The sequence below is a fragment of the Prionailurus viverrinus genome, chromosome B1 (genome assembly GCF_022837055.1).
Source record: "Prionailurus viverrinus isolate Anna chromosome B1, UM_Priviv_1.0, whole genome shotgun sequence".
NCBI lineage: Eukaryota > Metazoa > Chordata > Mammalia > Carnivora > Felidae > Prionailurus > Prionailurus viverrinus.
In genome coordinates, this window is record NC_062564.1 from 194,964,706 (window position 1) to 194,982,824 (window position 18,119).

Consider the following 18,119-nt stretch of genomic DNA (forward strand, 5'->3'; position numbering starts at 1 on the left):
ACCTGACAAAATAGTTTCTCAGAAATGCTAAAAATGAACTCTTAGCAAGAAAAATTTGACATCTGAGCTACAGAAGCAAAGCATCACAAAAGAATATTTAACGACCAGTTGTGGTCAGGGCTCTGGAGGAAAAGGCAAAGGCAGTTTTGCCTGGGGAGTCAGGTAACACTCTTCTGAAACTTGGTAGAGATGGGGTCCGGAGTGTGGATGAGGGTGTCAGCCCTGAGGTGAAACTCTGGGAGTTCACTGGCCTCTCTGGATGATCTTTCCAACCACGGGACTGGATTCCTCTCAGGAGAAAATGCAGATTAATAAAGAAAAGAAAAAGAAAGACCCTGTGAGGGACTTAGAACATTTAGAAGCTGGGCAGAGGAGGATGATAGAGACAGGATGGTGGGAAGGACAGGCAGAAGGAGAGGGGTGCGGACATCCAAGAGAGGGTGGCCTAGGGAGGGGAGGGGAAGAAATACATCACAAAAGGCCCCTCTGGTGACAAGGCCCCTCGCTGTCAAGAGGCCAGGTAGCAGGAGGGGCTTGGCAAGACGGAGGTCCCTAGGGACCATGGCCAGATCGCCTCAGAGGAAAAGCGGGCGGGTGAATGAGGACGGGTTCCAGTGAACAGGATGGGAGGGAGCTGAGCAGAAAGATTGGTTCATGTTTGCCACAAGTTTGGCTGTGAAGGGAAACACAGAAAGGCGTAGCCAGATGGGGCTCTAGGGTGGCAGAATTTTTACATGTTCAAGTCTGAGTAGGTCTGAGGGTTGAGAGCCAGTAGGGAGAGTGAAATACAATGTCTCCCTGTCTTGCACCCACAAGGTGCTTCCTTCCTCGTCCAGCTGGTTGCAGCTCAGAGGGCCAGCAACGCGGTCGTGATGCCATTTACAGAAAAGAAGATGGAAAATGACGGAAAATGCTCGCTGTGGAGCTCTGCTGGCTGTTGACTCGGCCGATGCCCGGCGGGGGCTCACCCGGCCTCTGGTCAGGTCAGCAGCCGCACACGGGCCCGCTTGAGGGGACATGTGGGAACAGGCCGTCTGCTTTGAACTCGTTTCAGCAATAGTTAAACATCAGTAAAAGACTAAAACCCACTCTTTCACGGGGCCAGAAATGCTGAACCGCAGAGCTGTTCATCCCCACGGGCAGCAGAAAGACCACACTGGCTCTGCCACCCACGGGCCCCCGGCACGGTCTGTGCACCTTATGCACCGTTCTGCCAGCTTCCAAATGCTGATTAATAAATACAAGTCCATAGAAAACCACTTCTGTATTCAGAACAGCTTTTTGTCCCTTTTCTTACCCAACGTATGCGAAAACAAAAATTATCTTCACAAAGAGGCTGCCAGCTGGGTTTTTTTTTGTTTTAGCATAAAAAAGAATTTTCATTTCATTTTATTTTTTTAAAGTTTATTTACTTTGAGAGGGAGAGAGAGTGCGAGCAGGGGAGGGGCAGAGAGAGAGAGAGACTCTCAAGTAGGCTCTGACAAAGCAGAACTCATTAACCGTGAAATCATGACCTGAGCTGAAATCAAGAGTCAAATGCTTAACTGACCGAGCCACCCAGGTGCCCCAAGAATTTTTGTTTTAAAATATACTCTTCATGCATTTACAATGACAATATCTCAACGTCACTAATTTCCACTTTGCTGGAAGAACTAACTGAAGTCTCGGTTGTAAAAAGAAAAGTATGCATTTAAAGTCCTGGATTTATTAATTCCTGTTCTAAGAATTTATCCCGTGGAAATGTACAGGTACATAAATATATATACACACAGGAATGTCAATTAGAGCACAGTTTCAGCATAAAAAATAGGACCAGTACAAATGCCTCTCAACAGGGGACATAGCATCTATATAATGTCAGCCTTTAAATAATGATACGGACCTAGATGTCCTACAATAAGAAAAGGTCTGAGATGCATTTTGCATAGAAAACAAGTTGTGAGATGGTAAATGCAATGGTTCCTTAAACAAAATACAAACATATAAACACATCTGTGTATGTGTGCGTGAGTATATACATGTGTATGTACAGGTGGAAGAACTAGCAGAAATCTGTTATCGTGATTTTCCCCGAGGGATGGGACTCCAGAAGATAGTCACCTTCTACATTCTGTATTTCCTTCTTGTTTGGCAACAATCAGGCTTTAATTTTTGAATTTTAATTATGAAAAATGCCCCCAAATAGAAAAATATATGTCATAAATAATTGGGACACTTGTTCACATTTTGATATATTTACTCAGGGCCATTTGTTTTTGGCCAAAATGTCATAGTTACAGGTGAAGACCTCTTGAGTTTCATTCCCTTCTCTCCCTCCCTAGAGGAAGCAGCCGGCACCTGTGTCTTTTCTGTCCGAGTGTACCACACACGGGTGTGCCTACAACAGACGAGCGTTGTGTTGGGTATTCTTTAGGGTTCATGAGCCATATCACACGGCGAGTCTCCTCCTAACACCTGGATGTTTTCATTCAACGTTGTTTTATCCATATTGGTACACAGAGATCTAAGTCAGTTTAACTGTGGTGTAGATGTTCAGTGGAAGACTATACCAGACGTGTTTGTTCTGGTATAGGGTTATTCTTAGTTCCTTACTTTTGTAAACGATGCTATGAAATCCCGAATTTCTGCGCCCCAGCTTGTGGGCACTTTCCACACTTTGCTAGCGTGTGGTCAGGCTCCTCTCTAAAGTGGTGGCTGTAGCAATGTTCATTTACATCAGTGGAGTGTGTGAGTCACAATATCCACATCCTCATTCTTTTACTGGATTTCAAATTTGGGGTTAATATGATGGATATATCTCATTATTTCATTTGGCTCAATGTCTCATGTATTCAGTGCATTCAGAAAAACCAAAAAAAAAAAAAGCTTTCAACAAGTATGCATCTAACAAGGGAAGAAAAAGTACAAGTTATAACGACAGACTTATACTCACCGAATTTCAGATTTATACTCATTGATAGTTTTTTGGGTCGTATCAAGAGACTTATGAGTTTTTTCTGGGTTAAGTCCTGTCTGAACAGCATTTCTTAGAGCTTGGAGCTTAAAAAAATGGATAAAAGTTTTGAGTTAGAAACTCTACTGCCTACTGCAAATTACATGCCCCAAACCACCCACTTCTCCAGGGCAAAATGATGCCAACAAGTCTGTGAATGGGTGTTCAGGCATCCAGCTGTTCCCACACTTTCGCCAAAATGAACTCTGACAGAGAGCTATTTATTCTATTCTTTTAAAAAAATTTTTAATGTTTATTTATATTTGAGAGAGACAGAGACAGTGCGTGAACAGGGGAGGGGCAGAGAGAGAGGTAGACACAGAATCCGAAGCAGGCTCCAGGCTCTGAGCTGTCAGCAAAGAACCCGATGTGGGGCTTGAACCCACTAACCTGGGTCATGACCTGAGCCGAAGTCAGATGTTCAACTGACTGAGCCACCCAGGAGCCCCTATTTCTTCTATTCTTAAAAAAGAAAAGGAATAATAAAGAACAGTGTATGTCCATCCCTGTTCTGTAGCCCAGATAATCAAATTGCTCATGACAAGTGTCACTTTTATGTGTGTGTCTCAAAAATAAGGTTTCTTTCAAGGCTAAAAGCGGACCTTTCTGGGTCCTGGACATATAGTGGTATTTTTGTGAACCGATCATAAAATCATAGACTCATAAAAGGAGGTATGGTGGAGTTACCTCTTATTTGGGCAGTAGGTTTGAAGCCAAGGCATGGGAGGAAAGTTGCCCATGGTCAAAATTAAGCAAGAAAAGCCCATGTAAATGCCAGAGATCCATATCTTTGAGCATCATTTGAAACAACTGACTTGTGTTTGGGTACCATGTTATGGGAAAGTACATGTGAAAATGAGAATGTCTCTAAGGACAGAGAGGTGCCCAAGCCATGAACGGTCTCGGCATCTGAGGTCACACAAGCAAGACACAGCCACATATCTTCCATTTAATGCCCGCTCCTGGGAGGTCAGGTTACTTGCACTGTTTGCACACACTTTTCTCTTTAAGCCAACTGTGTGCCACCGAATTTTCACACATTAAATGTACATTGCCAAATCCCTCCTTTTGCCTGTAGGTAGAACACTCTATCTTACATCCTAGGCCAAGGGAGCATGTGAAAGAGGCGCAAGAAAGTTTGCTGCAGGAAAGTGTCTTTGTTGCTTGGGTTCATCAGAAGAACCAAGTCGACAGTAAGAATGGAAGAGTGTACCTTGTCAGTAAGAAATTTTGCCTTGTTTCTCTGGTGTCTTGCCAGGTACTGGTCATATAACTGGGCCAGCTTGGCTGCCAAAACATGCTCGCGGCTGAAACAGGGATGATGAGTGAAGATTAACCCTGAAATATCAATGTCCAGTTGGAAATTTCCCGGGGAGTCTCCAGACCCAATCATGTGCTGACTTCTGTGGACATATTTTACCGCCTGTCAAAGAGAGCAGAGTGTGGGGGGACCACAGTTAAAGCACTTATTGGATAATGATGCTGTGATGTGCAGTGGGACAACAGGTGCACCAAGATCCACAAGTAAGAATATATGAGTTTATTTCTTTTCAGCCATTCAATTTCATATTTCCCACCCCTCCCCAGATTAGTAGACTACTCATGTTTTGTATCCTTATTTATTTTAATAAAATAACAAGTTTTCCCCTGTAAAATAACATTTAGTCTGTCTCTGATGAGAAGATCAACAGATTTTTTTTTGCTTAAAAAAAAGTGTCCTTTTGGGCCACTTGGGTGGTTAAGCTCTTGATCTCAGGGTCATGAGTTCAAACCCCATGTTGGGCTCCAAAGTGGGAGTGAAGTTTACTTAAAAAAATGTTCTTATAAAATTAGGATGTGTTTACAAATGGTAGGCTTAAGTAGGAATGGATTGACTATATCTCAGTACCTTCCAGAATATGCTGAGTTGAGTCTCCATTTGGGTTTATAGGGAGGGGAGACCATGCCTGTTGGGTTCATATTTTGTGCCTTATAAAAGCCCTGGTTCTGATCATTAATGTCCTTACACTTTAGACTGCACCAATAGAGGCATAATTCTTTTCTCTTTCGTTCAGGTGAAAGTATTCAATTATAACTTGCATTTGTCTTAGAAGTTTTTAGGGGCGCCTGGGTGGCACAGTCGGTTAAGCATCCGACTTCAGCCAGGTCACGATCTCGCAGTCCGTGAGTTCGAGCCCCGCGTCAGGCTCTGGGCTGATGGCTCGGAGCCTGGAGCCTGTTTCCAATTCTGTGTCTCCCTCTCTCTCTGCCCCTCCCCCGTTCATGCTCTGTCTCTCTCTGTCCCAAAAATAAATAAAAACGTTGAAAAAAAAATTTAAAAAAAAAAAAGAAGTTTTTAATCTGCATGTGGCCAATATGTGTTTTATGATCACCGGGATTAATTACAAAAATTTCTGTTTCACAAAGACATGTACAAGTAAACATCATTCCACAGACCTAATAGAAAATTCATCTCTAATTGCTTTGCTCTTGCTGGTTCTTGTTTTGTCCTTCCCCTTGCCAAAGGGTTCCAGGGTTATGAGATCACTCAGGTGGGGCTTTCGGGTTCCATCTTGTACTCTTCTTGGTATGTGGGTAGCATTGCTTGAAGTGTGACCTAAGTCATTGTACTTCATTTGTCCCTCCCCAAATCTCCATTAGCCCGTGTTCAAATGATTGCTGATGGTCTCTGCCTTAGGCTCAGCTCAACCACATAAAAAAAAAAAACTTCTAAGACGACTGGTAGTCACTGAGCTAACTACTCAAAAGACCCCAACTCTCTTCCTATTAAGGGGAAAGACTCCTGGTTCCACGTCTTCCTTTTTGCTATATTTTTCTTTTCCCACATACTGAGAACTATCCGAAAACAGCAGAAACAATTTCTTCTAAGAATCAACAATATTTGTAGGGCATAGTATTTTAATTTTGAAATTGATTTGATTCTTCCCTTTCCATTTGAAAACCAAAAACCAAAACTATCAAGGGTGATGCAAATGGATTATCTGCCAATGTTCTCCGTGTGTGTGGAGATGAATGCCAACGGAGAAAGAAATTTAGAAGTTGTATGGAAAAACAATAATCATTGGTGGGATTAACATACAAGTTTCTATATTTGCCCTGAGAAATAAGAGGAACAGAGTCTGAATCCAGACCAGAACCTGCAGGAGATTCTGTAGCCATTGTTCTGGTCTTCCTGGAAAGCTTTCTCATCCCCATCTTCTGGGCATGAGGTGGGGGTCACAGGTCCCACTTACAACTGACCAGTTTGTCCTTAGTATTGATAATATGAATCTTGGAGGAAAAGATAAGACCCTTTCCCTTAGAGTTGTTACGCTTAGATTATCAAGGGTCATGCCTCCTAACACATGGAGAATTCTGGCCTGCCTACAATACGAGGGAGTGAAACCAGTCAACATTCAAGGAGAACTAGAGAAAAGAGAGCTGGAGAGTGAGACTGCCATCATGGAGCCCCTGGTCTCAGCCCCTGAGGTCCTGGTTCCTAAATCCCCTCCTTTCATTTTCTGATTTATCTCCAGATCCTTCCCAGTTATGTGGGCCACCAAGTCCTCCCTTTGCTTAAGTTAGTTTTGCATTAGCTTCTGTCATTTGCAACCCAAGAGTGTTGGTGAATGCAGAGTTTAGAGCCTAGTAGGTGACCAATGCCTGGGAAACATTGGTGAGGATGCTAGAGGGGAAAGTGCTAATCTTCTCAAGTGGTAATTAACAAGGAGGTTGGAATCACGGTAAAGGCCTCAAAACGGTAAGCAGTTTTGCAAAGGGGAGGCTCCTACACAAATGTCCCTCAGGAATGTCATGCCAACTTCAAATCCCAGAACCTTTTACTTATTTATTTTTTTTTAAGTAAACTCTGTGGCCAACATGGGGCTCAAACTCACAACCCTGAGGTCAAGAGTTGCATACTCCTCGAACTGAGCCAGCCAGGCACCCCTCACAGAATCTCTAACACGTGACATTTCTGTTTACCCATACCCCATGCTAGGGGCGGTCTCGCTAAGGCCTTGTTTGAATGTTGCTACCTCTGTACTCCCTGAGTTTAGGACAACTGAGAATATAGTGGACTTTCACTTAAGGATGGAAAAATTAAAAATAAAAGAGGGAAGGTAGGAGGGAAGGAAGCAAAGATGGAAGGGAGGAAGGGAGGGAGGGAGGAAGTGAGGAAGGGAGGAAGGAGGGAGGAAGGAGGGAGGAAGGAGGGAGGCTGTTGGGATGCTTTCAACAACCCGAACCCTACTTTGCTATCAGGATTAGGCAAACTGCATTTTATACTGTTTATGCCATATGTGCAATGCACTCTTGGCATTTTTATTTTTGAAGTTTTGGAACAGTTCCTTCTTAAGAGGTATTCGATTGCATTCTTTCTCATTTGAAGTTTAATTTTGTTCCTTGCACAATATCGGATCTCTTTTTGTATTTCTCTATTTTATTTATTTATTGAGTATTAATCTATTTTTTACATTTACTTATTTATTTTGAGAGAGAGAGGGAGAGAGTCCGAACTTGCACACACAAGTGCACGCAAGCAGGGGAGGGGGAGAGAGAGGAGAGAATCCCAGGCAGGCTCCACATTGTCAGCGCACAGCCTGACTGACACAGGGCTCAATCTCACAAACTGTGAGTTCCTGACCTGAGCCGAAATCCAGGGTCAGACGCTCAACGGACTGAGCCACCCAGGCACCCCTAGTATTAATCTATATTCAATGGTCTCTAACAGAGGTCTTAAATTAGGAACAGTAGAATATTACATTTTTACCAAATACTAATGGGGGATGAATTTGGTCAGTCCTGCTGGGTCAGCATCGAGCCTAAGAGCTCTGAGGCATAAATTCACCAAGGCTCCATTAATAGCCCCAAGAATTGCCAATTCCCAGTTGGCACACTGACTTGGTTTTCCATCACTTGGATGCCAGGGTTAAGCCAGACCCCAGGAAAGCCACTGTTCTGCAGGAGAGACAGCTGAGGAGAGGAATAAGGAGGGGGGGGGGGTCTCTTCTAGACACATTCAGCTCAGCTGAATCATTTTAGTAATATTCAATTTGTACTTTTTTTTTTTTTTATTTTTTTTTCAACATTTATTTATTTTGGGGACAGAAAGAGACAGAGCATGAACGGGGGAGGGGCAGAGAGAGAGGGAGACACAGAATCGGAAACAGGCTCCAGGCTCTGAGCCATCAGCCCAGAGCCTGATGCGGGGCTCGAACTCCCGGACCGCGAGATCATGACCTGGCTGAAGTCGGACGCTTAACCGACTGCGCCACCCAGGCGCCCCTCAATTTGTATTTTGATTGAGGTGTCCCTGCGTGCCAGCCTCCTGCTCAGTGCTAGGGCTAAGAGAAGAAGAAAACCCCGTCTTTGCCCTTGAGTCACTTTCAGGGGAGTGGGGGAAGGAGAGAGAAGATGCATTAATAACCTGTCAGTGAAGCCATTTCTGCCCGTTCATCTCCTTCTCTGCTCGCGCATCATGTCAAAACTCCCAGATGGAAGGTATGTTTGGATAGAGGGCTAAAAATATAGATCGTACGCATTTAACGTTTGTTCTTAAAGGCAAGCCTGTGACATGGAACAGTGGAAGAACGGGTTTGGGCATTGGACAGATCTGAATGAATGTAGGAAAAGGCAAAAGTTAGGAAGTAAATAAAATTGTGAAAATACCAATCCAGAAAGAAATGCATGATGTTTTAATCACTGGAAGTTTCCACAATGACACTCCAAAAAAAGAACGAGGTATACAATTCAACAGCGAACTTAGCAGGTAACGTGTAATGGGGGATCAGAGAGGGCGTATAATATCTCCTCCCTCTAATTTAAAGCCTTCTGCCACCTTCTCACACACTCCAACATATCCTTCATACTTTGCCATGTAACTTTGCTGAAATGGATGGAACAGTGAAGGGAGACTGACCCTCTAAGAAATGACCTTGGGAGCCTCCAGTCCCTTTGGATCTCTCCCTTCTCTAACTTCTTTGGCTCCTGTGATGCTGGATGCTCAACCCCCTCCTAGTGGAACTATTCTCTTTCCCGACTTCCCCATTTCTGCACACAAGATGGGAAGATCTCCCGTCTCACAGGCATCGGGAAGAAACCACCTTGCTTCTCCCCACTGTCCATCCTCATGGCTTCTTCCCCAGAGAGAAGGAAGAATGTGACTAGAGAGCCAGCTGGAGCTTAAGAGCCATTGGTCTGGGTTCTCTGCTGCCCCTTCTTAGCTCTTTCCCGAAAGCCTGCTTACTGGCCTCGTGGGTTCTCCTCAGCCGTCCCCATGGTGAACTCGCCAGGCTTGTGTCCAGGCGAGGACCTAATTCATGGGAGACGGAACAGGAAGCCCATCCGGTCTTGGGTTCCCGTGGCATTCTGCTGTCCGGCTGTTCCCATAGTGCGACTGATGCCTGCATCCCTCTCTGACCCCGTGCCATTCCCAGCTTCCCAGCTAGCTGACAACTTCTAAAGCACACAGGTAAGATTAATTGGCTCCCCTAATACCCCACCCTCCGTGGTATTTACTCTTCAATTTTCTCATTGTAACCCATAGAGTCTCATTATATCAATGTGTCCTGCTGAAATGGATGGAACAGTGAAGGGAGACTGACATATTGCTGGATATGTGCCCAAGGGGAAGACTATCTCGATCACTAATTAGGTCACAGATCTGGCGTGGAAACAAACAGATGACAAATCCCTCATGGACAGTGACTTGGGTTTGTGCTTGTTTTGCAAATCTACTCCCATGATCACATTTGGGCACAAAGTAGCCACTCATTAAAACTTGTCTGTAACAACAACAATATTTTATAGAAGTTCACATTTTGTTTTTGTTTTTAGAAAATGTTGATTTATTTATTTTTTTAGCGAGAGAGAGAGGAGGCGCGGGGCAGAGAAAGAGGGAGAGAGAGAATCCCAAGCAGGCTCAGAGCTGTCGGTGCAGAGCTCAACACAGGGCTCGAACTCACAAACTGAGATCATGACCTGAGCCAAAATCAAGAGTCAGACGCTTAACTGAATGAGCCACCCAGGTGCCCCAGAAATTCGTAATTTTAAATAAAGGGCAGGAGCGCCTGGATGGCTCAGTCTGTTGAGCGTCCGACTTCGGGGCAAGTTATGATCTTGTAGTTCGTGGGTTTGAGCCCTGCATTGGGCTCTTTGCTGACAGGTCAGAACCTGGAGCCTGCTTCAGATTCTGTGTCTCCCTCTCTGCCCTTCCCCCACTCATGCTCTCTCAAAAATAAATAAATGTTAAAAAAATTTTAAAACGGCATACAGTTACATTATCTTAATACTCACAATGATCCTCTGAGGTAGAGAGGACTATTATTGTTCCTATTTTTTAATTAAGGAAATGGGACCCTCCCAAAGTCACGAAGTAGTTGTTAGTAGGGCAGTTCAGATGCCCTGACTCGCACCCGTGTCTTGCTTTACGGAATGATCATTAAATCCCCTCATTCTGTTCCACTGTATCCATGGTGAAATATTACAAACATAAAATTACATGGGTTTCTTTTTTTTTAAATTTTTTTTTATGTTTTTATTTTATTTTGAAAGAGAGACAGAGTGCGAGCAGGGGAGGGGCAGAGAAAGAGGGAGACAGACTCTGAAGCAGGCTCCAGGCTCTGAGCTGTCAGTGCAGGGCCTGATGTGGGGCTTGAACTCATGGACTGCGAGATCATGACCCGAGCCAAAGTCGGATGCCCAACCAACCGAGCCACCAGGTGCCCCAAAACTACATGGGTTTCTGAAGGTGGTGATCTTTGCTCAGCAGTTCAGGAAAGCAAGAGTAATATAATTAAACACGTAGGCAGGCAACTCTGCCTGTTTAACACTAGCCAGCACTTACTGAGCTCTGATCCAAGCACTCGAATGTACTGTCTCAATGAATCTGCACAATCATCATAGAGGCAGATACTATTATTATGTCCATCCTACAGATGAAGAGATTGTGACCCAGCGAAATTAAGGGCCAAGTTTGCCCTGTGAATGTCAGGGCCAGGACTCAAGTCAAGCTGTTTGCTACCTGGCCTTAAGAAAACACAGTAGAAAGGATTTGCAAGGATAGAAAATCTCCAGTTATATAATAAAGAGACAATGAATGGGAAATAATCCTGCAGCATATGTGAGATGGCAGAGAAAAAGGAAGAAAAATAAAGCCAGCTAACCTGGATACGCAGATAAAGTCACTGACTTAGCCATTCCTACCTGGGAGCTCATTCCTTGTTTGAGAAGCAAGTAGGTGAGCATAGTAGGCTTGTTCTTATATAACACGCCTGCTGTTTGTTCTTTATGTGTGACGTAGAGAAACTTAAACAACCAAAGTACAATGTTATGAACTTAGCACTCCAGGCTATCCAAAGAACAAAGCACTTTCAAGCACATTCATGCATTAAAAATGGGGAGGTGGAGGCGCCTGGGTGGCTCAGTCGGTTAAGAGTCCGACTCTTATCTCGACTCAGGTTGTGATCTCACGGATTCGTGAGATCGAGTCCTGCGTTGGGCTCTGAGCTGACAGTGCGGAGCCTGCTTGGGGTTCTGTCTCTCTCTCTCTCTTTGCCCCTCCCCCGTGTGGGCTTGCCCTCTCTCTCTCTCTCCAAATAAATAAACTTTTTTAAAAAAGGGGGAGGTGGGCTTACCTTTTTATACAATGTTTCAAGTTCTGCCCTGAAGTCTTGCTCCTGTGTCAACACCGGTGGTCTTGAAGGAAATGGCTTGATGGGGTTTGGCAGTGCTACGATTCGCCCATCGTCTCCGAACCACCTTCTTCCCTGCAGGTCAAGCAGAGGGATGGACAACATTTTATTCTTTTTTTTTTTTTTAATTAAAAAAAAATGTTTATTTATTTTTGAGAGAGAAAGAGAAAGAGAGAACGGAGGAGGGACAGAGAGAGAGGGGGACACAGAATCCGAAGCAGGCTCCAGGCTCTGAGCTGTCAGCACAGAGCCCGACCTGGGGCTCGAACTCATGAACTGTGAGATCATGACCTGAGCTGAAGTTGGTCACTCAATTGACTGAGCCACCCAGACGTCCCAACGTCTTCTAACTGGACAGAAAATGGCTTACAAAAGAAACAACACTTGCAAGAAAATTCTGGGTCGACACACACATTTCATGCACCTTCCCCTGTCCCAATAGATCTTTAGAAGCCTCGTTTCTGGGGCGCCTGGGTGGCTCGGTTGGTTCAGTGTCAACTTTGGCTCAGGTCACGATCTTGTGGTTCGTGGGTTCAAGCCCTGCGTCAGACTCTGTGCTGACACCTCAGAGCCTGGAGCCTGCTTCGGATTCTGTGTCTTCCTCTCTCTCTGCCCCTCCCCTGCTCACACACTCTCTCTTTCTCTGTCTCTCTCAAAAATAAACATAAAAAAAAATTTAAATAAAAAAAATAAAAGCCTCGTTTCCATTAGCAACTGAGTCGTCACTAACACCCCCCACAATTAAGATATAGTCCTCACTCCCCTCCAAAAAAGCGTTAACAAAAAGCTTACAGGGGTGCTTCAGAAAAAATGTATTTTCTATGCATGAAAAATTGAAGGAAAAAACCATAGGAGCAAAACAACGGAGAACCTTCTATCCGTGGATGATTAAACATTTCTGTGAATTGCGTGAGGGTTGTGGACATCTGACTCAGCAGAAGAATCCTGAGCCCAGCCAACGGAAGATGGGTTTTAAGCGGGGGGAGAGGTTGTGCGGTTTGAGGATCGCCAAATGTACTGAGAGACAAATAAAAATATTGAACCACTGTCTACAGGCAGGAGGAAATGAGCATGATGTGACTGTCCCCACAGGAAGAAGCAGCTCCAAGAGTTGCCCACCGGGGGACAGGGAGGACGGGGGGTGGGTGGGGGGACACTGGCTGCGTGCTTACAGGTTCCTGTGTCAGCAACCTGTTCTCCATGATGTTCTGACAGGTGCGAGGCACGTCCGGTCTTGTGCCGATGTACAGGCCTTCGTCTTCCAGATATCTGGGCTGTACGTTCTCGGGAAGCTTTTTATACGTAGGCACTAGATAGGTCAGAAGCAAATAAAAGCAACATTGGTGCCAGCCTAAACATTTGCAGCTGCAATTTGGTGACTTCAAACAACCACTGGAGATTTCATTTAGATTCTTGGAAGCCGCAAATGCTCCATGTTAACTTCTAGAAGCAGAACCAGGGAAAAGAGGAATGTGTTCACCCGTAATATCACGTTGCAGAATCATGAAATAAGTCCACACCTAACTCACCAGTGTGGCAAAGCACAGGGACGGCGATATTCAAATCAGAGGACCTGCTTCATCGCTCACTGGTGGAAAGAACCAGGGCCGGGCCCTTCTTTGAACTCTTTCTTTCCGTACAAAAGGGATGAGAGTATCTACTCACAAGGTTCTTGGGAGAATGAAATGAGGTAAAGTATGAGAAAATGCTTTCTAAGTTAAGAAGTTTAAAAAAGGAGATAAACTTGAAACAGAGCAGCAAGGGAGGATTTTCTCCGGAGGCGATGCATTTGCACTTGAGGGTTGAGAAGGAAGGAGCTGGGGATGGGGACCTGGGGGTGTGAGTGTCCCAGGGAACAGGGGATGGGGAGGAACACAGGGCGGGCACTGAGTGGGTGGTGAGCCCTGCAGGGCAGTAGGGTGGAGGGAGGGCCTCTCAGGCCACCAGCAGCAGTGGGTTCTGGCCAGGGGGGTGGGTCACCGAAGGCTCTACCTGGGGAGTGACCCAGCAGATTCTCAGTTCTAGAAAGATCCCTGGGCCTGCTTGGGCAGAGTAGGCCAGAGGAGAAATGAGAAAAGATGGTGGATTTGTGACGGCCCGGAGCCAATTTGGGAGCTAAGAGGAAAGGTGGAGAATCACTTTTGTTTATAATTACCTCACTCTAAACCTCGCCAAATCCTCGAATCTGCCAATTCTCCTGTGTGTGGCCATTTGGATACTCTGCTTCCCAAACTCCCCCGCAAAAAAGCAACCAATGCCAGTAGTTCTGGAAGAACCTACCTCGGAGTCTTTAGAAAACCTGGGGCAAACCACTGTTGTAACCTTTATTTCTGTTCCCCACCCCTCACATGGCTAGACGGGGGCCCATCACTAATCCCAGGGGTCTTCAACTCTTTTCAAGGGAACGTTTTTGAGCACTCGCCCACCCTGCATATGCCTGTATGTTGTGTACGCATGATCATACTTACAGAATTAGATCAGGGAAGGAAGAGATTAAAAATACGTGTAAGTAGAAGCCTTGACATTGGCTAACACACTCGACTTTGGCAACCGTTCTCCAAACAGTGACAAGAACGACAGCACCAGTAACAGAAATTACTATTATTTCTGATCTCCTGCTATGTGCTGGTCACAGCACAGGTAATTCACTCATGTCATTCCTCAGTGCTCAAAGGAAAACTAAACGTCCAGGGTCATGTCATAGGCGCATCTCATTTCCTGCTGACTTCAGGCGAGGCACCCCGGAATAGAGGAGCTCGCTCATGGTCATACCTTGCGGAGGAGGAGCTGGGGCTGTGTGGCTCCCCGACTCCTGTTGGCTAGGCCAGGGTCACCTCCTCACAGGGCCCCCCCGTGGGCCAGTGCGAGTGGGAGAAGGATCTGTGATGGGATCCCTGCTCAGAGCAGGACCCCCGTGCAGCCGGGACAGCTTAGGCCTCTTCCACGAGCAACCCCCCACCCCTTGTCTGAGCGGGCCCCTGGGGTGAAACCTCCACTCCCAACTCAGGGGGCTCCAGCAACAGGCCTGGACGTGAGAGTCCTCTGCACACAGACGCAGGTGAAGAAGTTCCTCCTTGGCTGAGGTTGCCGCAAATGCATTTCTCCACTCCCCCAAAGGGCATCAGGACGCATTGTGCCAGACGTGTGGCCTCTGCAGCTGGCCACCCCGCTCAGAAACCTGCCTCCCTCACGTCACTAGATTCAACGTCTTGGACTAGTTCCCTAACTTCTCTGGGCTTCTGCTTTTTCATCTGTAAAATGAAAGAGACGACTTCTCTAGCCCTGGTGTGGGAGCAGATTTGTGGATACATAGCAAGTGCTTAGAAAGGTGCCTGTTGGCGGGAGAGCACAGGATGCATTCACTGTTACTATTATGGCAAAGGTGTCAGCTTTGGGCACGTTTCCCTTCTGCTTATTATTATTATTTTTTTTAAATCTGTATTTGAGAGAGAGAGAGAGAGAGAGAGAGCAGGTGGAGGAGGAACAGACAGAGACAGAGACACAGAACCCGAAGCAGGATCCAGGCTCTAAGCTGTCAGCACAGAGCTAGACTCCAGGCGCAAACTCATGAACTGTGAGATCATGACCCGAGCCAAAGTCGATCGCTTAACCGACTGAGCCACCCAAGCAGCACACCCCCCCACCCCCATCCTGCGCCATGTCCAACAAATACATTGAACACACGTGATTCAAAATTAACTATCAAAATTAAACAACAAATTATCTTTGGCTGGGCTTTTAATTGGAACTCAGGACATGACAACTGAAAAGAAATCTAGCTTCCAGGTAAGGTAAGTGCAGGATCCCCTTTTCAGTCTCAAACCACCCTGCCTTTTCTTTTCTCTTTTCTTTTCTTTATTTTAATTAATTTATTCTATTTTATTTAAATTAAATTGAATTAAATTTATTTTTTATTTTTAAAATTTACATCCAAGTTAGTTAGCATATAGTGCAACAACATTTTCAGGAGTAGATTCCTTAATGCCTCTTACCCATTTAGCCCATCCCTCCTCCCACAACCCTCTAGTAACCCTCTGTTTGTTCTCCATATTTATGAGTCTCTTCTGTTTTGTCCCCCTCCCTGTTTTTATATTTTTGCTTCCCTTCCCTTATGTTCATCTGTTTTGTCTCTTAAAGTCATCATATGAGTGAGGTCATATATTTGTCTTTCTCTGACTAATTTCGCTTAACATAATACCCTCCAGTTCCAACCACTTAGTTGCAAATGGCAAGATTTCATCCTTTTTGATTGCTGAGTAATACTCCATTGTACATATATACCACATCTTCTTTATCCACTCATCCATCGATGGACATTTGGGCTCTTTCCATACTTTGGCTACTGTCGATAGTGCTGCTATAAACATGGGGGTGCACATGCCCCTTCGAAACAGCCCACCAGTATCCCTTGCATAAATGCCTAGTAGTGCTATTGCTGGGTCATAGGGTAGTTCTATTTTTAGTTTTTTGAGGAATCTCCATACTGTTTTCCAGAGTGGCTGCACCAACTTGCATTCCCACCAACAATGCAAAAGAGATCCTCTTTCTCCGCATCCTCGCCAATATCTATTGTTGCCTGAGTTGTTAATGTTAGCCATTCTGACAGGGATGAGGTGGTATCTCATTGTGGTTTTGATTTGTATTTCCCTGATGATGAGTGATGTTGAGCATTTTTTCATGTGTTGGTTGGCCATCTGGATGTCTTCTTGGGAGAAGTGTCTATTCATGTCTTTTGCCCATTTCTTCACTGGATTGTTTTCTGGGTGTTGAGTTTGATAAGTTCTTTATAGATTTTGGATACTAATCCTTTATCTGATACGTCATTTGCAAATATCTTCTCCCATTCTGTCAGTTGCCTTTTAGTTTTGCTGATTGTTTCCTTTGCTGTGTAGAAGCTTTTTATTTTGGGGATGAGATCCCTGTAGTTCATTTTTACTTTTTTTCCCCTTGCCTCTGGAGACGTGTTGAGTGAGTAAGGAGTTGCTGTGGCCCAGGTCAAAGAGGTTTTTTTCCTGCTTTCTTCTCGAGGATTTTGATGGCTTCCTGTCTTACATTGAGGTCTTTTATCAATTTTGAGTTTATTTTTGTGTAGGGTGTAAAAAAGTGGTCCCAGTTCATTCTTCTGCATGTCACTGTCCAGTTTTCCCAGCATCACTTGCTAAAGAGACTGTCTTTATTCCATTGGATATTCTTTCCTTCTTTGTCAAAGATTAGTTGGTCATATGTTTGTGGGTCCATTTCTGTGTTCTTTATTCTGTTCCATTGATCTGAGTGTCTGTTTTTGTGCCATGCCATTTTAATTTTTAAAAAATATTTATTTACTTATTTTTGTGAGAGAGAGGGAAAGCACAAGCAGTGGAGGGGGAGAGAGAGAGAGAGAGAGAGAGAGAGACAGACAGACAGACAGAATCCGAAGCAGGCTTCAGGCTCCGAGCTGTCAGCACAGAGCCTGACGTGAGGCTTGAACTCACGAACTGCGAAATCATGATCTGAACCGCAGTGGGACCCTCAAAAGACTGCGCCACCTAGGCACCCCCGCCCTGCCATTTTAAGTGTGAACTACCAGTTAAGTAACTGGGGAGGTCCCTCAGGCACTCTCAGGAGGAAAGAAAATTCCAGGTGAGAAAAGAGCAAAGGGAAGCCCAGGCCAGAAACTCAGCCAGGGGCAGTCACTAGGAGTTAATCCAGTGGTCCTGACTCCAGCCCCTTAACCATTCCCGACCTCCACCTCCCTGAGGTGAGGAACCTCAGCCAACCTGCTTTGCAGCTCCCTCAGAATCGCTCACGTGATAACATCCTTTTGCATGACAGTGACATGCCTGGTGGCTGGGGGCTCCTGGAGAGTCTCAGACTGGTCTGGTGGGCAGGCTTGTGAGTAGAAGGTTGGGACTTGCAGCAACCGTGCCCTCCATCCCACCTCTGGGAGAGGAGAGGGACTACAGGTTTCATTAATGGCAGTGATTTGGTCTACAATGATCGTGTCTATGTAAGAAGCCTCCATAGAAGTCCTAAGTGAAGGGGTCTGAAGAGCTGCCTGGTTGGCGAATGTGCGGAGGTGCATGGAAGCTCCGTGTCCCTCCTCTCGTGCCTTGCCCGGTGAATCTCTTCACGTGTGGGCTCTCTCATATCCTTTCTTACATGATCAACCAGCAAGTAGAAGTATTTTTCTGACTACTATGCACTGTTACAGCAAATGATCAAACCTGAGGAGGGGGTCACGGAGCCCCCAATTTGTGGCGAAATCGAGCAGAAGTGTGGGTAACATGGGGACCCACTACTTGAGGCTGGCGTCTGAGGTAGACAGTAGTCTTGTGGGGCCGAGCCCTTATTTGTGGGGTCTGCGTTAGCCCCAGGCAGGTAGTAAGCTATAGGATATCCAGCTGGTATTGGAGAATTGGTCGGTGTAGGAAGAAACCCACATATGTCTGGTCACAAAAGTGTTCTAGAAAGGTTGA

The 18,119-nt window shown here is 45.4% G+C and overlaps 1 protein-coding gene across 10 annotated transcripts in view; it reads right to left on the reverse strand.

The window, feature by feature from the left end:
- Positions 1 to 18,119, reverse strand: part of CC2D2A (coiled-coil and C2 domain containing 2A) — a 176,324-nt gene that overhangs the window by 103,839 nt on the left and 54,366 nt on the right. For all 10 annotated transcript variants that reach the window (XR_007151443.1, XR_007151442.1, XR_007151441.1 and 7 more), the window contains 4 exons: positions 12,837 to 12,973; positions 11,608 to 11,739; positions 4,206 to 4,415; positions 2,933 to 3,039 (listed from right to left, as the gene is read on the reverse strand). Coding sequence is in view for 7 of the 10 variants with exons in the window: in XM_047855028.1 (XP_047710984.1) it covers positions 2,933 to 3,039; positions 4,206 to 4,415; positions 11,608 to 11,739; positions 12,837 to 12,973 (586 nt within the window). In the remaining 3 variants the exon portion in view is untranslated. The remainder of the gene's footprint in view (positions 1 to 2,932; positions 3,040 to 4,205; positions 4,416 to 11,607; positions 11,740 to 12,836; positions 12,974 to 18,119) is intronic.